General features: G+C 37.5%; 1 protein-coding gene across 1 annotated transcript in view; it reads left to right on the top strand.

Moving 5' to 3' along the window:
• Positions 1 to 23,235, top strand: part of TTC39C (tetratricopeptide repeat domain 39C) — a 36,999-nt gene extending 13,764 nt beyond the window's left edge. Inside the window, exons 3-14 of the mRNA XM_035317942.1 lie at positions 40 to 168; positions 386 to 500; positions 3,757 to 4,111; positions 5,455 to 5,623; positions 11,872 to 11,965; positions 12,045 to 12,152; positions 12,638 to 12,747; positions 13,425 to 13,548; positions 16,067 to 16,164; positions 17,053 to 17,157; positions 19,673 to 19,711; positions 20,343 to 23,235. Coding sequence (XP_035173833.1) covers positions 40 to 168; positions 386 to 500; positions 3,757 to 4,111; positions 5,455 to 5,623; positions 11,872 to 11,965; positions 12,045 to 12,152; positions 12,638 to 12,747; positions 13,425 to 13,548; positions 16,067 to 16,164; positions 17,053 to 17,157; positions 19,673 to 19,711; positions 20,343 to 20,432 — 1,536 coding nt within the window. The 3' untranslated portion in view covers positions 20,433 to 23,235. The remainder of the gene's footprint in view (positions 1 to 39; positions 169 to 385; positions 501 to 3,756; positions 4,112 to 5,454; positions 5,624 to 11,871; positions 11,966 to 12,044; positions 12,153 to 12,637; positions 12,748 to 13,424; positions 13,549 to 16,066; positions 16,165 to 17,052; positions 17,158 to 19,672; positions 19,712 to 20,342) is intronic.
• The last annotated feature ends 3,945 nt before the right edge of the window (positions 23,236 to 27,180 follow it).

Genomic DNA, 27,180 nt, shown 5'->3' with positions numbered 1-27,180 from the left:
TGATTTTTATTACTCAAATCTGTGTTTTCTTTTTGGAAGAATGCCATGATGACATTTGAAGAAGAGAAAATGCAGCTGGCATGTGATGACTTAAAGGCTACAGAAAAACTTTGTGAGAGTGAAGAAGCTGGAGTCATTGAAACAATCAAGAATAAAATTAAAAAGAATGTAAGAACATTATTTGTAAAACATGGAATCATGTATTGGATAAGTATTTCTGCAAGCTTGCTTTCTGTGCTACTTGTATTTTGGCTAGATGGTTTTTGATATGCGAAAGACAGTAGAGTTTAAACAATTAAATTTGTCACTTTGAGACTACTATTTTTTATCATCTTAAAAATCTTTGTTAAAAATTCTGTGCTCTGTGTTTGTGTATTCCAAACAGGTTGATGGGCGGAAATCTACTCTATCCATGATAGATCGACTGCAAAGACAAATAATTGTAGCAGACTGTCAAGTCTACCTGGCTGTGCTCTCATTTGTAAAGCAAGAATTATCAGGTGTGCTGTGGCTTCAATGTTTAAATGTGTTTTTTTCATGGTATCCTTGTAGTAAAGGTTGATCTTGAAGTGGCAAGAGTGGCAAGTGGTTGGTTGTTGGATGTTCCTGTAGAAGCATAAGAAGGGTTGGTGCAAAGATGGTTAGCATCTGAGTGCTTCCCATGGCCTGCAAGATAAAAGAGGCTATAAAGACCTGAAGCCCAGGCCGCCTGGGAAAATCTTGGTGTCCCGTATGCATTATATTTGTGACAACTTGGATGACAAAATGCCAGCAAAAGTAATTTTAAATGAAGTGTGTTGAAGATTGAACTACTGAATCAGTTCTTATTCTCTGGTCACTGAAGTGTGTCCTTGCGTGCCAAAGAGGTTAATTCCTGTCTTGTTGAATAAAAACCTCCTTGCCTCATCTGCAAAGCTGTTTCTAAGGTTCTCTTACATTTTTGGACCTTGGAAGAGGTGGCAGCCATAACTATCAGTGAAAACCCTGCTGACTGGCTGAAACAAATCAGGGAAATAACATTATTTAAAATAATTATTTAAAATACCACTAAGATCTTCAGTCAAGGACATATTGCGTTCTGTGATGTGCAGATTTGGTTTTTTCCAAGCCAGGGCATCAAGAATGTGTTTGGTGCTAGCTAAAGTAGTTCAGGGCATATTTTTGACTGCTGTATCAATGTGTAGTGCTGCAGAAAGATTTTCTTACTAGTTTTGATGCTGTTCTGGGTTCTTGCTTTTTTTTTTTTTGTTGTTGTTGTTGTTGTCCCCCTCCTCCTCCTCCTCACAGTTATTCATTATATATTCTGCAGCTTTGGAGCTGGGTTGGGCACTATAACTGAGTGAGTGGTGTCTGTTCCCTTTCTTTTCTGCTGCTCAGAGAACTGAAGTGGGTAGCAGAGTACTGCAGACCATGCAATATATTTGGGTTATTCTGCCGAGTAAAAAATAAACCTGAAATCTGTGGTTAAAATCCAAGTGGCTAAACGGCGTCTCAGTGACTGTTAGTTACTGCCGTTGTGACACCATTTAGCTACACTGTTCTGTTATTTTAGGATTCTGGGTGTATTATCTTTCAGATTATGCATAAACATCTTCTTTATGATGATGATGTTTCTGTACAGAAATAGCAACCACATTATTGAAACTAGTCTCATTTCAAACAAATATAGAGGCAGATCAGCGGTTGAGTGAAAAAATTCTTCTGTTTTTCATCCTGGAACAGTTTGACAAGAAGCATATGATGACATGCAAGCTGCTTTCTCATATGCCTAACACATTTTAGATTTTCCTCTCCACCCTCATGGATGTAACAGAAATAGTTCAACAAAAAGTTAGTAATACAGCAGCTTATATGAACTTCCAACAGCAATATTGAACTACCTTTTCTTGATATTTACCTCTGTCATCATGGACCTGACAACTACTTTCAGAAGTTCTTGCTGCTAAATCTCAGCTCAGTGACTGGTCTTCATTTGTTTATTTTTTCATGTTCAAAAGTCATAATTTCATTATTTCAATGTGTTAGATTATTTTATCTAAGCATAGAAGATCTGTTAAGGTTCTGGTCCTAGCAAACTATTAATGGCAGCACACCGGTGAAAGTAAAGGCTCAAACTATACCTTTCTCCACATCAAGTCACTTTTACTTGACTCATGGGCCAGAATGTGGTAGTTTTGCAAAGCTATTAGCAAAAACATGATACGTAGGATAAGTAAAATGTGTTTTTCCCCTTATTATTTGTCTGCTGCATTGCTACACAGAGTTGTAGGAGTATTCATCTTGTTGTGAAGCACATGCTTTTTGGCTACACAGAACATCTTAAAAGATGACCTAATTGCTGAAAGTCGGAGTAACGTTAGCCTCATGATGCAGCTGAATGCAGGGGGTTGCATTTTTTTTTCTTATAACACTTTTAATATAGAACTGAAGTTACAGGATTATTTTTTTAAATACTTTCTGTTCATGTTGATAGAACCCTTCTGTCACAACTGAGATAATACATTTTGCAATCTTCCTCGCTGTGATTCTTAAGACTATCAAACTAACTTCATCCCTTCTTTGTGTAACAATAATCCAAGAAGGAGTAATGTAGGCAACGACCATGCTTTCTCTGGATTATTTTTTTTGGTAATTGGAAGGAGTGTCTATAAGCGTTTGAGATCGTTGGCCTAGTATTGATAGCACTTTCCTGTTATTTGACAAATTCCATTTATGATCCAATTCTGGCACTGGTTGTAATGCTGATCTCTGCAAATCTGATGATACCTGTTTAGAACACTGCTGCTATATCCATGCTTTCATTTTCTCTCATTTTCAGTCCTCTAAATCCTTTTATCAATTCAGTTCCTAACTCTCAGGGCTTTAGGACAGACAAAATGCTGTTGTCTACTTGTACAGTTAATGTGTACACGTATACCTTGTTTTTATTTTCTGTTTACCACTTTTGTCATTGTCCAGGGATGTGCTATAACCACGATGGGTGCTGTGCCAATAGGCAAATCAGACATTGTTATATTCTGGAATAAAGAGGGTGATGAGACTCAGACTTCTCACATTCTAAACTAAGAATAGTCAACACTAGATCTTAGGGAATTTTAGGTACCCAGTTTTCATTTGAAATTGAAGTCAGACAACTGAAAAATTTTGAAAACTTAAAATTTAAGCATTCTTTTATTTTTTTCTATGATTTTTTAAAATAATGCTGTATAAAATTATGCTGTATTTCACAGTTTAAGGGAGTGGGGGGAATGATGATGTTGAAAATCTTATTGTCTGACCCAAAGGAAGATGGTGTGTGTTTTTATTTTACTTTTAAATTTAATTTTATTTTAAAGAATTTCTCCATCAACTTTATTTTAATATGATTTGGGCTTAAGAGGCAAAATCTCTTTCAAGCTTTTCTTCTTTTTTTGCCAGGCTGTAATTTCGTCTCTGTTCTATAGTGGGGCAGAATTCAGCATGAAGTTGTTTTCTGTATTTCTTGGCAACTGTATTGATAGATGGCTACAGGGAAATACCTTTGTGTTGCATGCTGTTTTAAAGCCTCTGTTTGAAAAGCACTTAAGTTTGTAGTACTCAATTTGAAAGATCTCATCTGTATAACAGAAGTAGCTCTTTTTGCAAAGTTATTTATATACAATAAGCTAATTTAATGCAAATACAGAGCATACTAGGATATGTGAAACAGTATTTACTACTTGCTGTGTTCCAATTCTGAAATATGTTCTTTGAAATCTTTTTTTCCTTGATCTTTAGCATACATAAAAGGTGGGTGGATCCTCCGAAAAGCCTGGAAGATTTACAATAAGTGCTATACGGACATTAATACACTTCAGGAAATATATCAGAAGAAAACAACTCAGGAATCCTTGACTTCTGATGCTGCAAATGATAATCATATTGCTGCAGAAGGTGTAACGGAGGATTCGCTAAACAGACTGAAAGGTGCTGTTAGCTTTGGATATGGACTTTTTCATCTTTGCATATCCATGGTGCCCCCAAACCTGCTCAAAATCATCAACCTGCTGGGTTTTCCTGGAGACCGCCTACAGGGGCTTTCTTCACTGATGTATGCAAGTGAAAGTAAGGACATGAAGGCCCCTTTAGCTACGTGAGTAGCTATATTGAAATGCTTTGGTAGATAACTTAGTACTGAAAGTAAGTAAATGGGGGAAAAACAAAACAAAACAAAACCAAAACCATCATGTTGCTTTAAAGAAAACAACAGCAGGTAAAATAAACTTGCAGTTTATTGTTTAATATGTCATGGTTTAGTAAATTAATCACTTGCTAGTGATCTCTCTGCCATTAGTTATCTATGTGTGTTTGGGGTTTGTCAGTATTGTATTCTTCAGTACCTGCTATTCTAATGTCTAGTAAATTATATGCCAGTAGTGTGAGTAAATGTAAGCGTGCCCTGGAGGCTCGGTAGATTTTACCTGTGAGTTATGTTCTCTTCGATGGAGAGTATGCTATTTTATATGAGAGTGATTAATGTCAGATATTCATCCTTATTGATTTCAGTTATTTATCCTTCTTATCGGCCAACGATCTCTTCCATTATGTTTTTTAATTTTAGTAAATCGGGGGTGTTCCCTTACTGTCTTTCTGATCTGCTTGGAGGAGTGTTTGTGTGTGTATTCTTTTTTCCCAAGCCTTCATACTCTGTTCAGGTCTTCTTATTGGGTGAAAGGTTAGCCAGATTTTATAAAGCCATTTATGAGGGCAGTTTGTTATGACATTCTCTCTAAATCAATATTTTTATTGCTGAACCTATTTTAAGTACTGTCAAATGTCACTTCTGAAACATTGACAGCAGAGTTAGTCTTTTGTGCTTGAGGAGAACAATTGTATTTCTGGTTGTTTAAGAAACCTTAAGATTAAATGTTTCTGTTGACTTTTGTTTCTTTTCTGGGAAAGAGACTGGGATTCTCTTCCCCAGAATGACAGTAGAGGTGGGGTGGGTGCTATGATCTTGAAGAGCTTTGTGCTCTGCCCATGTTTCCAGGCATGATGTAGGTCATGCAGAAATCTGCACTTCCAAACACCAGATATGTTTCTGTTTGCATTGATTTCAGATATGTATTTATGTGGGGGTGTGTGGTGTTCTTTTTTGTTTGTTTCTTTTCCTCATGAACAATTAATTCATAATGTTTTCCTGGGAAGGGTTCTGTTTTAAAATCTGTAGACTTGTAAAGACTCGATTGGTATGGTGCTTTGATACTGAGAGCTTGATGGTTACTCTGCCTTTGGGTGACGTTTGGGTAACATATGTTCAGGTGCAGTTTAGGAACACAGTGGTATAAGGTAATAGTAGTATGTTTGTTCTAATGGTTATATAAGAAAAGACTCATACCCTTTGTCTTCCAGGATCATTTAAAAACTTGCCTACGTAGAACATTGGACTGACATGTCTGTTTGCACTGTAATCATTTTTGGTCTTGTTTCTTTTAGATTAGCTTTGTTGTGGTACCACACAGTTGTTCGTCCCTTTTTTGCCCTTGATGGCAGCGATAACAAGGCAGGATTGAAGGAGGCAAAAGAGATTCTTGCTAAAAAAGAATCTGCTTATCCAAATTCTTCTCTGTTCATGTTCTTCAAGGGAAGGATACAGCGATTAGAGGTATTGCATGTTTCTGTTCTTCTGACTGATTTTTCCCCACCCATCTCCCCTTGGTATCCGACGTGTTTCAGTGAATTAACTGTGCAAGTGTCAATAAATCTTGACTGGAGATGTAGACATATGGAAAGATAAGTAAGAAGAAAGGATTAACTTCTTCCTAGTTGCAAGTTCACATGCCAAATCAGCTCTTTCACTACTTCTGTCTGTATTAAAAGCACTTTGAAATGTGTTTTTCTTCTGCTTGATGCATTTATAACTCCATGCTGTAAGAAACTGCTTCTGGTCACTCATGAGCTTCTTGCGGTATAAATAGCTATTTCAGTTTCGCTTGTCAAGCTGAAATCTGAGTATTATCTGCTGAGTACATGGCATTTATCTTCCGCTTTTCATTTTATACATTGTTCACATATAGCTAATCATCTTCAATAATTTTCCTTGAATAATTGCTTTTGCTTTTAAGAGGACAAAACAGGATGTTTTCGTTGCTATGGTGAGCTGTGACCCAAGCAGAATGTATTCCTTGGAAATGTGTTCCTGAATACTGTTAGAGTGGTATTCTTGAAACACTGCAGCAGCCTTGTGTTTTTTGGCTGTATTTGTTCTTCAAGAATCTCTGATAATCCAAGATGGCGATGAGTTCTTTGAACAACTCAGCTTATGCATTTATCTGACCAGGATATTTCTAAGGCACTTATATCATCAAGAAAACCCAGAAAAAAAAAAAAAAAGTATAAAACCAGAATGTTTGTCTCAATATCATAGTTAAGAACTAATCCAGATCTTGATGTTGGTGGTCCTTTTTTTGCTAGAGTTTGCAGTTAATTCTCACAAATGCAGCTTAGTATTTTGAAGGGGGTAGCAGCAGTAACAGAACAGGGGGGCAGTCTTCTGTGGCCCATAAGATTTTGTAGGCATTTTCTTGTATGTGGTTTAACCATGTGTTGTGGTGTGGTCTGATTGCTTTGTCTTTCTGGAAGCAACAGTACATTTGAGGAATTATGTTGTCACAAGCAAGCTGTCATTCTGGGAGGTGTTGCTGTTTACTGGGTAGGAAATATTTTAAAGGTCTTTGTTCAATCATGTATATTCCATTTCTGTGGAAGAAATCAGGTTCGTTAGGAATACCCATACAATGAATGCAATTGCAATAGAAAATGTAAGTATATTGATTGCTACAGTATGACTTGATATGTGGACCTCCTTTCCTTTTTTCCCCCTCTCTCCGCCCCCTGATATTTAGTGTAGAGGGGGATAAAATTCTCCAACTACAACATGATTCATCTGACTTTCAGGACAGGTTAGGGCAAAATAGTAAACATTCTTGTTAATAACATGAGTACGGATTTCTGTGTATAAATACAGAGGATAGGTTTTGGATGAGTGTCAATTTTGCTTCAAAGTAAACTTCTTTACCTGTTATTTTAGAGGATTTGTATATAACATGGTGTTGTTAATAGACACTAAAGTTTAATTCCAAGTGAAATAGTTTGTGCTGGAGGCCACATGCCAGCGTTAACAAAGTTGGTTAGCTTAGGCAGGCAGAATGAAATGCACTAGGCTATGTAGCTGTACCTTCATCAGCAGAAAGCTTACTGGTTGCTATCAGGAAATAAAATGTCCCTTTTATGTTTGCATGAAAACATTCAACAACATTCAACGATGAGACTTTGCTCTGTATAAATGCTTTACTAAAATATCTCAAGCTCTTCTGTAGACTCTGTTAAGAAAGTACAATTTTTATTTGCTCTAATATTGTTGCCATAATAGTGAAGGCAGGTACATTACTGGATGCTCCTACAAAGGCTGGGAAGTACTTATATAGCTGTCCTTGAATTTGTCGATAGGCAGGTAGGTTTAATTTCTTTCCACCTCACATAGGAATAGTATTTTGAACTGGTTTACAGTCATTTGAAAGTCTCTGCTTTATCCTGTTTAACATGCAAAGTATTGTACTGGCAACCACCACAAGTATACCAGCTGCAGCTCAAGGTATATTTTGCAGCATTTAACATCTGTTGTTCTTTAACAGTTCTGTGGTAAAATTTAATTGTACACAAATGAAAGGCTCATATGTTCTTATACAGAAGAACTTGTATGTTCTGAAAATAAGAATTGAGAACAGTCACTGTAGGGTTTGGATTAGGCCCTACTAGCACTCAGGCCATCAGATGCTTTCTTTTTTAATAGCTTTTGATCTTAAAAAGATGTGCACTTTCTGTAACTTTCAGATGATGGTAAACTTGATTTCCATTAGTAAATGTGCGTGTGTGCATATATTCACATATTATACATATAAGTTGGAGAGAAGGGATGCAATCCACAGGCACCTTGACAAATTGGAAAGGTGGGCCCAAGCGGTTCAACAAGGCCAAGTGCAAGGTCCTGCACCTGGGCTGGAACAACCCAAGCACAGATACAGACTGGACAACAGGTGGAGTGAGAGCAGCCCTGCCAAGAAGGACTTTGGGGTGTTGGTAGATGAAAAACTCGCTCTCTGAGCTCTCGGTGTGTGCTTGCAGCCCAGAAAGCCAACTGTATCCTAGGCTGCAATCAAAAGAAATGTGGCCAGCAGGTCGAGGGAGGCGATCCTTGCCATCTGCTCTGCTCTTGTGTCCAGAGGAGGGCCACGAGGGTGATCAGAGGGCTGAAGCACCTATGAAGACAAGGTGAGGGAGTTGGGGTTGTTCAGCCTGGAGAAGAGAAGGTTCTGTGGAGACCTTACAGTGGCCTTCCAGTACCTGAAAGGGGCCTACAGGAAAGCTGGGGAGGGACTCTTTGTCAGGGAGTATAGTGATAGGACAAGGGGTGGTGGTGTTAAACTAAAGGAGGGTAGACTTAGATTAGATGTTAGGAGGAAATTCTTCACTCAGAGTGTGGTGAGGCACTGGCACAGGCTGCCCAGAGAAGCTGTGGATGCCCCATCCCTGGAGGTGTTCAAGGCCAGGCTGGATGGGGCTTTGGGCAACCTGGTCTGGTGGGAGGTGTCCCTGCCCATGGCAGGGGGGTTGGAATTAGATGAGTTTTCATATCTCCTCCAACCCAAACTGTCTGGTGATTCTATATGTAAATGTGTGTGTATTCCACAGAAAGAGAAAGGAACAGTAAGCATGCTTAAGCCTTGTTCACCATAGGCAGGGAAACTATTCAAAAGGCGGAAGCAGTAATGCCAGACTGGACACGGCCAGTCAGAAAACTCCGACAGGAGAAAATTGTGAAGGAAGATGGTCTAAGCAGAAGCAAAGACATGCAGAGTATGTGAGTCTATAAAGGTCTGCACTCCAAAGAGCATGCATAAATATTAGTAAATGTTTAACAGAGTTTGTTTTTTTAAAATGTAGCTTTATAGGTACTATAAATGTAGACAAAGTGTTTTTTTCCCCAGACTCATATTTTTGAGAATTGAAGTCAGAAGGCATTTGGAGACTCTGAAATGTAAGAGTGGAGGGAAAGGAGGAGAGTGGTCAGGGAAAGCTGCAATGAAAGTGCACCAGAAAGTTAGGAGGGACGGGTGTAGGCCTAGCGTGTGAAAGGGCAAAGTAAAAGGTGGTGTTCTGAATCTGGCGTATTTCTGCCTTTTATCATGCAGTATTACTTTCTCTTTTACCTAAACAGCAACAAGTTTTAAAAATCTCAATCTGCTTTTCTAAATGGGGGACAAATAACCCCTGTCTGAAATAGTTTTTAAAAACCACCATCACCAAAAACCATAGCTTCACATGGTGAGGGGCAAGATGGCTCCTCTGTCTGGCAACATACTCTGGGGCTGTATACATAAACACCTAGTCTTTGGGGCTGGGCCAAAAAAAAAAAAAAAACGTTCTGAGGCTTGATCTGTAGAGTTCAGTTGGTGTAGGTGCACGTTATGAGGCTGGAGAAAAAGTGCCAAATGCTCCAGCTGACTGGCAAAACACCAGTAGTATACTCAGGTGTGTTTAATCTGCAGGAGCTTATGTATTGTCAAGTTTTATTTGCAGAAATTGTGCTAGCCTCTGTCATTACTTGTTCAAGGCTATAACATATAAACCTCTGTTGGTTCAGGAAGCTTTCTTGGCTCTTTAAGCTCTGTAGATGGTTGTTCTCTGTAATTTGAAGTCAAGAAATGAATTATTGTACTCACATGAGCTTTAATAATCCTCTTCATGGTTATGTAGTTCAATATATTACAAGTTTTATGGATTAATCTTTTCTTTTGTCTTTATCCAAGAGAAGCATGAGTGATGACCCTTTAAGGAATTACAAGTGTGTATGATAATGAGAGCTTAAAAAACAAAACAAACAAAACCAGTCAGCCTTGATGTTCTACTTGCTGACTCTTCTGACTGTATAATTCTTACTGTTTACTCTCTGAAACAGTAAGTAGATGGTAATGAATTTATTTTAAGAATACTAAGAGTAGTAGTATTCTTTCTACTAATAGTATTCTTTCTAGTAAGAGTAGAAATTCATATTCTAGCCACAATCCCTGGAGACAATTGAAACTTTATTGAGGAGTATCTCACGAGCATATTTACTGAGCTCGATGCTTATGGAAGACTTAAGTAGAAAACACTTTGAGATCTGGACAGAGAAATGAATTGTAGGAGGTTGCACATCCATTTAGTTGAATGCTCATATTATTAGTTGTTCCGTGTTTCACGTGTTGCCTTTTGTTGGTGTATCGAATTGCAGAAAATGATGGGCTTATCCTTAGTTATTGTGTGGAATAACAAGCCCTGCAAATAAATCACTTATATTTTACAATATTTTTAGTTACTTTTTAAAAAGTTTTTAGAAGGTGAAATATCTTCCCAGAGAACTAAGTACATAGACTTTTTCATGTTTTTCTCAGAAGTTTTCCAAATTAAATTTTACTAAATTTTGAAACATCTTAGTGCCAAAGATCAAGTTTTTAGCCCCCTTTCTTATTTATCTATTTTTCTCCTCCTGTAAGTCTGAGCTCATAATACTTACTTTCCAGCCAGGCATGTTGGGCTGATGCAACATTGGTATTTTTTATTAATGTATAACGAGGAGAATGTGCTTCTGCAAAACTGAACAAGCTGTATATTGCTCAGGCTCCCTGGAAATTTTAAGGACAAATATAGTAAAAAACAAACAAACGACGACAACAACAACAACAAACAGACAGGTGTAGACATTTTCTTGTTCAGAGGCAAATAGCTTTTGTCGACATTTCCTTGTACAGTTTTGTAGACGTTTGCAGGCAGTGGTGAGTGGTCTAAGGATTTTTTAATACAGAATTGCTATAGCTGTATGTCAGAATGAATTTAGGAACCAACCCCCTTCAAGCAACTGTAGGCCATGTTGGGAGAGGTACACAGTATATATATGTAGAGTAAATGAGTATAAAATGAGCTAAATGTTAATTTGCATCTTCCTAAAGGCCTCAAGCCATTATGATGATTGGTACGGAGAAGTCTCTGGGAAAACTAGAGATAAATGCAGTCAAAAGAACTATCCTTCTAGTTGTTACAAAAGTATCAGCACCTTTTTGGATATAATTGCAGATAGAAGGAATGCAGTGACCGATCTGGAAGGCTGAGGAATGTAACTTGTTGGTGATCATTATTACGTTATTAAACTCCTCTAATATCCTGGCCCTGCCCCCTTTTTTTTCTATATATATTAGACTTTTTGAAGGCAGGTTCCTTACTGTATTTTTTTATTGTACATGGTGGAATTGATTATTTTTACCTTCCAAGTAAATGGTTTGTTTTCTTGTCTAAGGTTACACTTAAATATAAATCTGAGTTGTTTTATATTAGTGATACTTCCTTTTTGTCTTTCAAATATATTTCATGTTCTTAGTTTGAAATATGTGGGAAAAATCTATTAACTATAGGACCTGTTTCAGATGTGTGCTTATCATTGTAAATAAAGGCTTTGCCATAATTTGCCCATACTCACATTCAAAAGTGATCAGATCTAAAGAGAGGAGGGAAGCTTGTCAAAGGACTTGCAATGTGGATCTGGTATATGAATGAGTATGATCCCTCCTTCTTCAAACTGGTAGCTCTGTGGTGACGTTAAATTCTTTTAAAATCTAGAATCAAATCAGTTTAGAGTTTTTCCTCTCACTAGGACGTTTTACCTCTCATTTAATCAAACCTGCAACCAGTATGACAAACCTTTTTTCCCCCACAATTTGTTTATGTAGAAAATTGAACGTGGTCTTTGAAAATCTGTTAGATAATTTTATTTTTATAACTGTAGACATATGACTTTTATTTTCCCTTTGCCTTTGTTAGTGTCAAATCAATAGTGCCTTGACTTCATTTCATACTGCTTTGGAACTTGCAACAGACCAAAGGGAGATTCAACATGTCTGCTTATATGAAATAGGTAATTTATGTTTCAGTAATGTTTGTTTATACCACATTTGAATTACTGTGCTCTCACGTTAAATTGGTCTCATTTTTAGGTTGGTGCAGCATGATAGAGATGAATTTCAAAGATGCATTTGAGTCCTTTGAAAGGCTTAAAAATGAATCCAGGTGGTCGCAGTGCTATTATGCTTATTTAACAGCAGGTGAGTATTTTCAGTGATGCGGGTAAGTGATAACATCAGCGTTATGGCACTGTTTTGTTTTGGGAGAGTTGACTAGTGCACATAGCATGTTCCACACTGCCAGCTGCTTGTGCAGCTATCTGTCAGGCTTCACTTACGTAATTTTATGTCATTTATTAATGCATGTGCATATGCCTTTGTCCTCCAGCTATAATTATGATATGACCTATCACTGCAATGAAAATGTATTGCAAAGATTTAGGTAATAAATCATTGGAGTTTGGGTGGTATTAGTCCTCTAATGGATATGAAAAAAGAAATGCTGGCTTGTTAATGATCACAGGAGGATACCTGGGAGAGCTGGGATTGTGTTCAGCAAGTCCCACTCTAGGTCCTTTGCAGAAGTGAGTGTTCCCCCCCCCCCATAACTTAATGATATTTGATCTTTTATTCTTGTTTCATATCAGAACAGTAATAACACATTTTTGTTTCTGTGTTGTTTATAGTGTGTCAAGGAGCCACTGGTGATGTCAATGGTGCTCAGAATGTCTTCAAGGAAGTTCAGAAGCTTTTCAAAAGAAAAAACAATCAGATTGAACAATTTTCAGTGAAAAAGGTTTGCGTTTAGCAAAGGCTAACTTGTTTCAGTACAGTAGTTACACCTGATAATTGTGTTGCATTATTTACCAGTATTTATTATTGAATGAATATCTGCTTTCTCCTGTGTTGCTTTTGCCAACTTATTGGGAAGGATTCAGATGGAAACATATTTTAAGGACTCGGCAAAGGAGATGTTAATTAGCTATTCACTTTTCAAATGAAGTAATTATTAAAGAGGCAAATATACAATACTGCAGTTGTTTTGGTGATTTTTCCCTCTGGCTTTGCTTTTCTTTCTCCTTTTTTATCTTGTCTTGTTTGTCAAAGCCTTAGTTCTTTTTGAAAGCTAGGAAGTCTTGGAAGTCTAGCCTAGCCTAGACTTGTCTAGGAAGCATCACCAACTTATGATCTTGCAGATGTTGCTGGGTCCAGTCAGTATGTTCCTGAGATTGTGAAATAGAAGAAAACACATCTAGGATAAAGAATCTTTAATTTTGGTCAATATATAAGCCCTTTAACTGAAATATTTTTATTTCATTCTTAGTCTTTAAGCTACAACGATATTTTATTAAAATTGTCGGGTGTTTTCATGAAACAATAACTGTTTGTGATACATTGTTTGTGAATATTATGTTTGCTGTAAAAATACAGATGAGGGATCTTCACTCCTTTTTCTTTCTTGCCAATTTGCAGGCAGAAAGATTTAGAAAACAAATGCCAACCAAAGAGCTCTGTGTCCTGGCGTCCATTGAAGTATTGTACTTATGGAAAGCACTTCCAAACTGTTCCCTCTCCAACTTACAGCATATGAGCCAAGGTATAATATGGTTCCTTGATATACTTGTTTTAAATAAGTTATACAATTTTCTTCTTTTGTGCAGACTGGCTGACTGTTGTAGCATGAAAATTTAAATCAGCATGCGTATGTGATAGCTAAACAGTTTGAGTAGCAATGGAATAAGGACCCATCAAGATTCAGCTTAATGCTTCATTTTTACCATTTGTATAGTTTCTTTTGGAGATTTTTTTTTTTAAAACTGTTGCATATAGTTGAGTTTCTAATCAGTTATGTATGCCCACTAGAATCATAGAATCATCTAGGCTGGAAGAGACCTTCAGGATCATTAAGAACAAACATAAATCATTCCTTAAAGTGAAGCAGTAGTGTGGTGGTTACTGTTCAAAGTCAGCAGACAAAATTGAACTCACTTAAACCTACCTATAAAATTAAAAAATAAAACCACTGATTTATTTCTGCATGTTAATTTTCTTCTAAGAGGGAATATGTAGCTTGTGAGGCTATCCATGATGCGGTGAGGTTTCCTTTTATGTTGACTGCTGAGAGCAACATGTTAGTGGTGAAAGAGGTGTTCCACTCTTGCCTCTTTCTTAGTATCCAGATGTCTTTGGATGAGATCTATCTACAAAATTTTATGGTAGCAGTATTTACCAATGAACCTTTTACTACCCTTCCTTCCATCCACACATCAGTCTTTTTTGCATTCTGCAGTTTCCAGTTATCCTCTACCCCTGCAGAAAATTAAAAATAAATTCTGCCACTCAGATTCTTTGGTTCTGTAATTATGAGATTTTGGGGGTTGTACATGATATTTACATAAAGCTAGAAAACTAGGGTCAGGACTAGTTTTTTTTCTTTTTTTCTTTTTTTTTCTTTTTTATTAGGACTAGTTGTGGGTTTGTTTTTTTTTTTTTTTTTTTTAATTTAAGGTAATTTGTCCATTTAAATTGTATGGTAGCAGTGGGTTGCATTCAGATCCCTAGTTTTGTAGTCCTAAAAGGCAACGGTGAAGGTTTTAAGATGAGATTTACTTCTATGAAAATAGATTCCATTATTTTTTCTGTAATTTGCCTGTAGAACAATCAATGTTATAGATTGCAAATGGTATTTACTCCTGTCCTGCATATTCAAAAGCACCATAGATTTTTTCCTGTAAGCTTCCAGCTGCTGGTGCACATTTTAATGTGAAGCAGCAATATGGATTAAAATGCAGTGATGAACTTCTTGCAAGGCTTGACACTGACAGATGTGTCTGCATCAGTGATCCTTGGTTCAAGATTTTCTGCACAGTGAAAATGTTGCCGTGCCCTATGTTTACCTCAAAAATGATGAGCTATTAAAGGATTTTTTTTGTTGTTTGCTGCTTTTTCTCATGGAGAAAAAGGGGTTTACCATGCTGGAGGGAGTTTCCAGGCTCTCCTTGGGGCTGGAATTTGACATAATAAAGCCCTGCGTTGTAGGAATTAAGTTGAACCCATGTGAATCTTCATAAATAAAATGCCAAGTAACTTTAGACTTTTAATAAAAATGAGAGCTGACAGAATTGTGTTGTGTAGTGTCCAAATAGTTTATGCAACCAATCCTTAATTATTCATAGGTGGTTTATTTGTGATGTGGATAAACCATTTTGTGACTGCAGACCTGTTTTAAATCCATCAGAATTTGTTAGATGAGGCAGAATGTGAAGTACAAAGAGCCCTACTGCTCCCAGACGGTAGGTCCTTTTGAAGGGTTGAAAAATCTTGCAGACACCCCTGTTACTGTAGCCTCTGGAAGCGACGGTGCAGACAAATGCAAATGGTTCCTCATGGAACTAGCCTTGGCTTAACAGAGCTGTTTTGAGCTGTTACTAATAGGCTTGACCAAAATGGAGCCTGACTCATCTAGAGATGGTTACGTGCATCATGATTCATTGAAAACAGCACTATGCAGCTGAAGGCACAGTCTGTCCCTGGATTGTAGACCATCAAAGGTCTGGCAAATTAACCTTATCTGCTCATCAGCACTGGGAAGTGTGATGCCAAAGTACCCTAGTCTGGGATTTTAAGTCCAATACAGATTTTGGTGTCTGTCACTTGGCTTCAGTTAAGAACAAATGAGCTTTGTCTGGACTGCTTGGTTGAGGTTTTTTTTGCTATTACCCTTGTAACTTGGACCATATATTTTCCGTTATCTGGAACAACTCGGTTACCTGTAACACCAGGAGGAGTTGATTGTTTATGAACTTTCTAGTGAATACTTCAAGGACAAGTAGATAAATGCATTCTCTTCCATTGAGAAGAGCACACCCACTACTGCAGAGGGCCAATTCGTTCCTGTTAGGAATTATTACCATTAGTGACAGATTGCTTGAAGAGACTGACACAAAATGGGTTGTATTTTAAAGAAACCAAATTACTCTGATGTAGATTGTTACTAGCATCTTCTTTTTCTAGTTAAATTTAATTGTTAGACTAAAAATCACCATAGATCGCAGTTCTTGTCTAAGGAAGGATTTCAATCCATCTTACTTGTTTATTGAAATCTTTTCATTAAGCTTGTCAGGATGTTGATGATTCATCAGCTGTTGGTTTGAGGAATTTGCTTCTTGGTGCCATACACAAATGCTTGGGAAATTCTGAAGATGCTGTTCAGGTAAGCTATTAAATGATAATTATACTCTTAATCCTGTTTTGTGAACCATTATCTTGAACAGTAAATCTTGTTGAGAGAGTGTTAAGCCACTAATTTTCAGTGCTATCGATCCGTCTGCTGTATGAATTCCAACAGAATAGGTTGGGTTCTTTTCAAATCTTGTAATCTAGTGTGGCTTCATTATAGTATCCGTTGTAAACATAATAGGCTAATGTTGAGCAAACGCAGAAGCTAACGTGGCTTGTAGAGCAAGAGTTAAGGGGAAGCTGCGTAGAAGAATGGAAGTTCTTCCGCTTCTGGGTTTACTCTGTCCAACAAAGAAAATTCAACCTGAAAAAAAATAAAGAAGGCTGACCTTTTGAAGGCATAGATATACTGCTCTAGAGCTATTAGGCACTGAGAGCTCTAATGATTAGCACGTACCAAAAAAATAATGTTGGCATTGCTCCAGACTGTAGGCACACTCCACTTCTCTGTAGGTGCAACTTTTTTCTCTTCACTCCCCAGAATGGAATACAATTCATGTAAGGAACATGGGAGCTGATGCTGGTTTTAAATGTATTTTTTTTCTGCTTTTCTCAAGCACAGTTTAAATAATCAATGCACTTAATCTTTGAAATTAAATTTCCTTGTTAGGCCTAATAGTTTTCATATAAAGTTGGAAAAAATCTTGTCTCGGTTAATATATTGCTTGGTAAAAATACAAACAAATGAATTTTACCTTGATGTAAGAATGTTAGTGAAAACCTCTGTGTCCTTGCTTAAAGAAATTTAAACTTGTTTTAGCTCTGGGCTCATTTCTAGTGCTTGAAGTTTTCAGGTACTTCTGGATTTTTAACTGATCAAATAGTTTATGTTAATGTTATTGCAATCTTTTTCTTTGTATAGTTTTTTCAGCGAGCTGCTAAAGATGAGCTGTGCCGTCAGAACAACTTATACATCCAGCCATATGCTTGCTATGAACTTGGCTGTCTTCTATTAGACAATCCAGAGGTAATACTATGATCTGTTTTTTTAAAACTCTTAAATATCTACTGTAGAGATTTACTTATTTTACTAAAAAATGTGGTGTTTTAAGTAACAGCATTTTAATCTCAGTGTTAAGAGCTTCTGTAAGGACCTTCTGAGGAGCTTAATGCATCTGTTGGTAACACCTCAATGACATACTTTGTTACTGGGTTTTATTCTTTTGTAACAAAAAGAAAGAATTAATGCAGTTGTCTGGCATTGGTCAGGGGAGTTGCTACATTCCTGACCTTAAGTGATGTCTTACTTGAGGATTAAAATAAATGTTTGCAAACCATCTGTATTTCTATAGCTGAGATGTTTATGGACAGCAAGCACTGAAGCAAGAATTTTGATGGACAAAGCACTAGACTTTGTTATTTAGTACTTTTCACTGAAAAGCACTACAAAGACTTGTAAAGGACACTTTTATTCTTTCCACCTCTCTGATCATGCCATGATGCCCATTTTTTTTTTCATACGTCACTTACAGCAACAGCATATGTAAGTTCTGGGGTACAGAAATACTTGCATTGCCCGGAGGATGCAGAGAACCCTGTGTCCCTGCTGTTGGTGACAGCAGAGGCCTGGTCATAATGTCCTGGATAGGTAGGGATTTGTTTGCAAATGACATTTAGTGAAAACAATCACCCGATTTTCAGACTTGGTTGATGAATACATTTGATTGCTCAGGTCTTTGCACATACTCTGCCTCCTGGGGAGCTCCGAGTTTTCTAAAGTCGTGCAACTTCACCACTCATTGTGCTGTTTCCTTCCTCAAACGTATCCTTACTACTTGGAGTTTATGCTGCTTTATGTAGTACCTCCTGAATCAGATTGCAAGTTAGGGGAAGTGGTTACAGCAAAATAGCTTTAACCCCCACCTCACTGCATGTAGTTTTATGAAGTATTGGGGTTGATAGTATCTCATGTTTTTAAGATTCTGGTTTAGGTTGTTTTTAATCTTACCTGATTTAATTATCTGAGCTGAACCTTTCCCTCAAAGAGGAAAGGAAAATAAAAGTCTTTCAATAAAGAATGACTATCACAATAAAGGACAAAACTAGAGAAAATGCTTTAAAAATGATACAAATAATACTCTTTTTGAAAACTGTGATGCCGTGTGACATAGAACTGGTCTTTGAAGCCTGGTAGGGAGGTCTGAGTTCAGTAATGTTCCTGTTGCTTTATTTTATTTTACTTTTTTAATATTCATGTTTAAATTTGATTATGTCAAGTGTCTCAAAAAAAAAAAATGTTGCAACTGCTGCTAGGTAGAAGTGTGGTGGGTAGTGAGCTTACCTCAGAGCTCTGAGAATTCAGGAGCACTCCTTCTGTCCTTGCCTTATATGTGAAACACACACACAGAAACCAAACATGCTTCATTTTGTGTGTTTGAGGGCTGAACCAGCCTTGGCTTGTAGCTGCTACTGAGGAGCTATGGTAGCACTTAGTATCTGAAGGAAACTACCTCTCTTGGCACTTGGATAATAAGGAGGCAAATGTTGCTTGACTTGAATAAAGTGGCACGGGGTGGGAAAAAGAAAAAGCTGGAATTAGAGCTGAGTGGATGCTATTTTTAGAAGACTGCATTTACTAGCTTGAGGTATCATGCAAGTCATATTTGAGAGCTCTGTAATGTTTAAGAAAGAGAAGGGAATAGGATTTTATTATTCACCTTTACCATAAAGGCTAAGCATATTGAAGAATATGCATGTTAGTATAAAAAGCATGCTTTTGTTAAATATACATTCCTTTAAAATGACTCATAATTACATGTTTGACCTGTCATGTAATCTGAATCATCTTTGTGAATTTTTAACTTGGTTAGAATCAAATTCTTTGAGATTTTAGTACGGTTACATCAAGAGTAAGATTTTTTTTGTAGATGTTTTTTTATGCCGTGAATGTAATTTAACCAATATAAATACACAAGACCATATTCGGGTATAATTGAGTAAGAAAACTTATTTTTTTCTGTCTCTTATCAAGCAATTCATTATTTATTTGTAGTACTTCTACTATACAGTACCTTTTTAGAAATAAAATGTGAACTTTTTGTAGTAAATATTAATCTGCAAATACATACATCTTTTCTTTGGAGTTTGAAAATGAGATTTCTGAAAACTTTTAGATCTTTAAAAAAAACTAATTTTGTAAATAAATGGCTTAAGCTTCAATTAAGAATAAAAAATTACTCTATAGGTCAATTAGTCATGAGTCACTAGTCACCCTGTGCACTGACGTAGCTCACCAACGTCAGCAGCAACGTCCATGTGAAGCTGCAATTGCTCCTTCCTTTTTAAAGACTTGAAATACGTAATACTTGACTTGACTGCCTCATTAGTATTTCTGGTTTCCTACCTAACCTGAGAGGTTTTTGTCTGCTTGATACCTTGTTTTCAAGGTAGAGACACTATTCTGGACTGACCAGGCTGTATACTTGAGATACTTTCTGGAACATTTTCGATGTATTTCTAATGCAGTATCTGTCTCTTTTTAGACTGTGCCAAGAGGCAAAACCTTACTTCTCCAAGCCAAGGTAAAAACCAAGACACTTTCAAACTTCTCTGAGAGAAGGGGTTGAGAGGTTGTATTGTGTTTTTTTTTTGTTTGGTTGGTTTTTGGGTGTGTCAGTGTCCCTCACCTGTAATCCACAGTGCTAACACGTAGGTATACATTTATATATATAAGATGCACATTTATGTTATGTAGATAGATATGTATTGATAGGTCAGTTGTGGTACAGAGCCCACGCTAGTGACCTTTGCTGAAGTGTTAGGACTTTGCTGAGTTTTTCAACTAAGACTCGGATACAGAAACATTAAAACTACAACTTGCAACTTCATATATGTCCTGTGTGGTCCCTGTCTTGGGTGTGAGCGTTGGGATTTTTCTAGAGCTGTAGGACTTGTGTAACTTCCCAGATCCTGTTAATCTAAGCAGGTTCCAAACAGCATGTTGGAAATGGAAGCTTTCTGCTCTCTTCACCAATTTGGAATTTCTGTAATTATTCAGTTGCTTTGGGTAACGCAGAGGTAGAAACAGCAATAAAGAATCTCCGCTTCTTCAGTCTGTTTTGCAGTGTGACCCCTTAAGCATTACTATTTAAAATTATCTTCATATGCTAAAGTGAAGGAGGCTAATAGTTGCATGCTTTTTTTGTATTTCAGGAGGAATTTACGGGCTATGACTTTGAGAACAGATTGCACGTCCGCATACATGCAGCATTAGCATCTCTAAGGGAAGTAGTTCCGCAGTGATGGACAGCAAGCTGTGTTATTCTTTCCCACAGTTTCTGCACTTTAAGATGAAGCAGAAGAAAATGCTGTTGGGAAGACCAGCTTTTCTTCTGAAAACCACTTGTGCCAGAGACACTTTCATAGTATGGTCAGAGTTGGTATGGCTTAGTAAAATATTACAATTTTTATTGGAAGTAAATCAACCAGGAAGAAGGTTAAGTGACCTTGTACATTTTAACTCTAGTTTTTATTTTGTTTAAACCAGGCTGAACACAATTACTTGTAACTCTGCAAGTGAGCCTAAATAAGCACACAAGTTACTTCAACAATATTGGCAGATGTGATTTTTACTTTTTAAAGTAGATCTAGCTCTAAAATATGCTAAGGGGAGCATTTTTGTTTTGATTAGGACATGATAAAAGAGTTGTAAGTGTTGAAGATGGGAGTGGGAAGAGCACTTCCTTTTTCTTCAGGTATTAGCTGATAAGCAAGAGCAAGAAAACTATTCGGCCACAAAAAGCAGGTCCTACTAACTTGGAGTGGTTTATTTCAGTGACTTCATGGGTAATGTGTGGATTTTAAACTTCCCATCCCCCTTCCATTCTTAATTCCTTTCCCTCCCGGCCCAGCTCATAGCTGCGATTATAAATTATGTCAATGTTTAGGATCTGTGCTTCCGGTACATTCCAGCCACGTACTTTGTTTTACATGTAATTACAGTGAGAGCAGTTTTTATTTCTGCTCTTAATATTCTGAATAGTACAATAAAATAAGTAGGCCAGGTAGAGTAATTTTACATATTTTCCATTCAAGCTGCTGAACCTTTATGGCAGTGACCTTTAAAGGTATTAAACAAACACACCTGCTCCCCACCTCCAACCCTACTTTGGTAGCTTTACCAATACTACAGTATCTTAAGTCTCTGTATGGTATTCCAAACCTGTGGTGTTAAGATACCAGGATACCAAAATACCTCTGAGAGCTTGATACTTTTTTTTTTCATGACCATATAATTTTTAATACTTGGCCACCTGTGTGCTCATGTGTAGCTTTTTTCTTTAAAAAAACAAAAACAAAAAACTTTTGTCTATAATATGTAGTGTCTCCTTGTGTTGTATATTCAATTAGGATCATGTTCTAGGATGGTCGATATTTTTTTAAAGAAGCTTATGAATGGAAATCTGACCAGGAAGTTAGTTCAATTATGTTGCTTTGTAGAGCTAAGAAAACTGGATATCTTTGGAAATAGTTATCTAAAAGCCTTATCTTTACTTTGGTCAGGTTGCCTTAAACAGTTCCTTAGCTTAAACATTTTTATTTTCTTACCTTTTTGCAAAATATGTTGCCAAGGTTTTAGACCTTGCCCACACCTAACCTTCATTGATTTGCTTTTGAGGTTGCATCTAAAGCAAGACTGATATGGAGGAGAAGTAGTAATATCATATTTGGTAGGCCAAATGAAATGGTTGAGACACTTTTATTTCTCTCTAGAAATACACAGTTCCTGCTATGAAAGGCATTCCTAGAGCAGTTAAACACTTCCGTTGCAGTTCCCGAGGGAGAGGAGAGACTTTATTTTTCTATATCCTAGGTATGTTACAGATAGTAGTACACTGTTGGGTTTTTATTCAATTTAATCAGTAATGTTGAGTCACACAGGAGTGTTCAACCTTATTTGAACTGGTCAATCCAAATAAGTATTGAATAGGAAACAATATATTGTGTGTGTAAATATATAGTGACTGCTTAGAATTCAAATCATTATCAAAAAAATGGTCTTTGATGTACTTGAAACCTTACTTTGTCCTACCTGGCTTTTAACGTTTTGTAGTCAGAGACACAATCCACTCTGGGTGAATAGCTAGAGACGGTACATTTAATGACACAACTCCTTTAAAATTCACTGCTTAAATATAACGTGAGACTAGGCTGTTCAGGACACAAAGCACCTGCATGCGATTTGTGTTGGGATGTCTAGGGGTCTACATACTTGGAGGTAGCTAGCAAACTGTAGTAAACTTATTAAAAGGCCTGGTCACCCCACCAGGCCGGGAGAGGGTATGGAAAGACACTATATATTAATGTAACAGTTTAGCTCTGTGCAAGTTGCAGCTTTTCTGTGGATTTAGCAACTCATCACTGAAATGGTACTATCTGTTTCTGTAATTTTTCTTCTCCCCTCACAGGAGAATCTCCTACCTTGTAAATGTCCAAATTATTTTTATGTTAGATTGTGCCTGTGATGAGAAAACATTTCAACTGTATTTTGTGTAAACTGATAGGTTTTTATACTTTGGAACTCGGAGGCATGGTCTAATAGCAATAATGGAATATGCATCTTGCTAGTTCATATGTTAAGACTATCTTTACTGGGTCAGGTATTTTTGTTGATGTTGATGCAGTTTTTATCTCAATATGACTCATTTCAAATAACTAGAATTTATAGATGTCACAAAGTGGCATATTTATTGTGATGTACTGTAAATGTTGTTAATTTACAGAACTTGCACTTTTATATTTCTGAGTAAAATTAAAAGAAACGTGGACATGAGTTTTGATCCTTTGCTCCTCAAATTTGTCTGTTAAATTGGTGGCCTCCTGAACAAGATGATAACAAGTATTGGAAAAACTTCTGGGATGTCAAGTGACTCTGTAACAAAGTTTTCTAGTAAGCAATTACCTCAGCTTTTGTTCTTCCAGTATAATTATAGTCTCCTGTTTTGGAAAGTGAGTTACATGTGTCATGTTGAGATCAACCATAGAATGAACAAGGTTTAACATGCGTTTTTAAGAAATCAAATTTACTCGTTCTTCATTTAAAAAAAAAAAAAGGAAATAAAAAAACCGACACACAAGTGTAATTTGTTGTATTCCTACACCTTTGGAAAATGTTTCTAATTTACTCTAAAGCAAGCAATTTAATTTCTCTCTGATTTTTAATGCTTGTTTCATATTCTGGTTCTGCTTTATTCTAAAATAAAATTCCCCAAACGTTATATTGAATTGCTTATCAATTTACAACAATCTGATCATCTTCCTAATGACTGGTCATGCTGTTTTTTAAAAACTGCTCTGTAGCTGTTTGGAAGTTGAACGGGAACTAGCATTATACTGGTGTAGAGCTATGCGTGGTTTTACAAAGGTGTTGCAAGAGCCTTGGCAGTGGGGTGAAAGCAGGGTATCATATATAAGACGTGAATTTCCTTCCCAGTCATTACTGAATTTTCTTACTAACAGTGATAGCAAGCGTTTGCATGAAAAATCACGTGGTCACTGAACTGTATTATTAAAGGTAATGCTTAGAAGTAAAGGTACACTGCTAGCTGGTTTTTACTGCAGTTGGGCAGCCAGTGACATTTGACCAAAATATCTGTCATTGGATCAGCAGAGGCTCTTGGGCTGGTCTACAACATAAATGGTAGACTCCACTGAACTTTAGGAGTAAGTAATACAGATATACTGTCTCTAGTTCTTCATCCTGACAGAGCTGTATGAGAAAATGATCTATACAAATTTAAAGTTTGGGGGGAGGGGGAGGGAAAGGGCGAGGGGGGAATTGCTTCTCTGCTGGTTACAATTTGAGTAGATGCTTATACAACATTGCCTTTCATTCTGATGTTTTGAGGTGAGTAGAAAATGCTTCAAAAACTCCTTTTCTGAGAGTCTTTCTGGGTAAGATGGAAATATTCTGCAAGCAGGTGAGTTCCAGTTCATGCTTTCTGGAGTTATATACTGAACATTTTCTATTTCACCGTATCTTTTTTTAACAAGTTTGGACCCCTTTGGATCTCTTTGCTAAATTGCCCAAGATTTTCATAGTCGCTGTGTTTTAACCACAGGGAGTTCATGTTTGGTTGTTTTACCTATAACTTCTTCAGTGCTACTTTCTCCAGAATGCTGTTTATCTGTTGATGTGGCTTTTTCTAAGACAGTTTTCCAGTGTACAAACTGATTATTCTCTTGTGTTCAGCAGGACTGGCTGGTCCTTCGCCAGATTTTTCAGGCTGTGCTTATGTGTAGGGGGTGCCCAGAGAGGCTCCAAGACAGACAGGTTCAGATTAGAAAAGCTCGTCTGAGTTGAATATTCCAGATCTGCAGAGGGGAAGAGAGACTGTTAGACTTGGTTAAACAAAAAAGACATTTATGTAATGCACACCTACCCATGTTTCATTCAGAGCAGTATGTTTGATGTATTGAAAAAAGGTAATTGTACTCCTGGGACCTACACCTATCCCCACAGGTCTCACTTGCAAAAAGGTCCTCAGCAAGGGGAAGATGGAGTCAGACGTGCATACACCTTAAGTAAAAACAGAATTTTGTAGCTTTGGTAGGTAAAGCTAGAAAGCTTTCTTGGAGATTTTAATATATGAATGCAAACCTCACTTAGAATTCGACTAAGGTTTCTGGGGAGTAGAAATACCAAGGTGGTGCGTGCAAAAAATGCAAGTCATATTCTACCTTTTTAGGTGAAAGATTGCAAGTTTAAAAAAAAAAAATAATAATAATAATAAAAAAAAAATGATCAAACTTTTTTTTTTTTTTTCTCTGAAACATAAGGTTTATCTGGGACCTTGATTCACTGAACTTCTGTCTGGTAACTAGTCTCTGTCTCATGTAAGATTTTAACCTTGTCTGGAAGCCATGACTTCTGCAGATGGGACAGAAGATGGTAGGACAAGGTCACTACCTTGAGTTAAGCAGACTGCTCTTAGGCTGACAGGCTCTTCAGTTTTGGGCCAAAGGGCAATGTGTTTTAGTAGAGCAGCTGGTACGGTTCTCATCTTGGATTTAGTCTAGGTGGCTTCCAAAACTGGCATGCAAGTTCCAGTGCAGTGACTTAGCTCCCAGATATATAGATAGATAGATAGATAGATAGATTTTACCTCTAAGCTCCTGTGTTGTGCTCTTCTTAAGTTTTAGACAGACTTTGTTAGTGACTGAAGCTTTCTAAATATTTAAGGACACTTATGTTTCTGTTCAGCGACCTCTAATTTTCTGTTTTATGCCATCTGTATCTAAACATCTTCAAAGCTTTTGTAGTGTAGTTTCACAGGCCTAGAATTTTGATGGTTCTCCAAAGAAGGATATTTACAAGGTGTCTTTTGATCGGTATCCGATGTTCACGTGCCATTCTGCACCCAGGTACGTTTAGTGTGTTTATGAAGTCCAGTTGCTTCCATATGCTCTCCATACTGAAATCTAGACTTCAGATTATTCTGACTCCTAAAGTCATACATTTTCTAGTCCTCACATGCATTCTCAAAGTTACGTCGTGTTCTCTAACATTCTGTTATACAAAAGGTATTCTTCCTGATTTCATAAGTCCTAGCATATTGATATTCAACTTTGATTTTATTTTTTTTTAACGTCATAGCCTGTATTGTCACTCTCCAGAAGTGATGAGGTATTGTATGTGGGATTCTTCTTAGGGAGAAACTGTTTTCTAAGGATTCTTTCATGGAAGAAGCATTTTGTGGTGTTTAACATTAACATAGTTTCCAGTGAAAAAACTCGAAAGCGGTACAACATTCTGTTAATTTTGAGTAAACTCTTACAAATATAATGTTAATTATTAAAGGAAGCTATTGTAGATCACCTACACACTTCAGCAGCAAGGACACTTGAACCTTAGATCGCCTGTGCCCCTGGAAGCCCCCGCAGGTTGTTGCAGAGTTGCAAATGCTTGGCAGGAGGTAGGTGGGCGATGATTCCTTGTCATCGATGGAAAAGAGTCAGAAGTGACTGGTGTGGGGATCCACTGGATCTGTCAGTAACATGAGGGCTGTGGTGCAGGATAACTGTGATGTTACACCCCTGGGGAAGCTCTGCACAGGGTGTCCTGGCCTCAACAGGGAGGCTGCGGCAGGAGGGGGCCCTCAGGCAAAGCAACTATTGGGGCTGAGGGTGCAGGGAGGGGGGCATGTCCTACGAAGTGTCCCAGGCTGAGATATAGATGCCTCCTGTGTCTCGTCATGGGGGCCTTTGGGCTTGGTCTGCCCTTAGGGGATGTGCATGGCACAGTTTTAAATGACCACAATGGTTTCCTCACTGTAGGGTCGGGCCCTGCTGCCAAAAATGCCACGCAGTGGGGGGTTGAACGATTTGGATGCTGCAAATGATAACTGCCCCTGTTACGTTTAAGGAGCGTTTGGGAAGCGTTGGAGAGGGGCTGTTGGTGGTGTGGCACAAGATGAGGCACTGCAATCACGTTGGACACCTCGCAATGGGATGGGGTAGAAGATGCTCAACTTACCCATCTCCTTGTTGCAGATGAGAACCTGTAAGGCACCTTCCAGCAGATGAAGGTGAACCTTTCAGAGACCGAGCTATCTGTTCCAGACAGCCTCTACACCTTACTCGAGGGTGTGACCCGAGTGTTAATAAAATACAAACCAGTAGTCCCAGACAGTCCCAGATCTGTCCCAGAACTGCAATTCAGGTTGAACTTCCAGAGCTTGAACTTGAAGATGGTGACAGGATTTGCCCTTTTTCTATACAGTTTTGTCATATCAGCTTCAGATCATCTAGGCCAATTTCATCTTTAGGGAGCATATTCTTCACTGATGAAGAAGAAAACAGTCAAGGAAGAAGAGGAGCCAAAGTGGGAATTTACAGGAAGAGTGTAAGCTATAGATTTGCTGCTCTGTGACTTCAGGGCTATTTTTGTTAGTGGCAAGGGAACTTTTGCATGCTTAGACAGAAGGAAAAATAACCAGGGATACAGATACTCTTAAAGAACAAGATACAATCAAGCAAACTTGCATGGCAT

This window comes from Oxyura jamaicensis, chromosome 2, assembly GCF_011077185.1.
Source record: "Oxyura jamaicensis isolate SHBP4307 breed ruddy duck chromosome 2, BPBGC_Ojam_1.0, whole genome shotgun sequence".
NCBI classification, from domain to species: Eukaryota; Metazoa; Chordata; class Aves; order Anseriformes; family Anatidae; genus Oxyura; species Oxyura jamaicensis.
The sequence above is the reverse complement of the archived record's forward strand: the minus strand, read 5'-3'. Positions and strand labels throughout refer to the sequence as shown.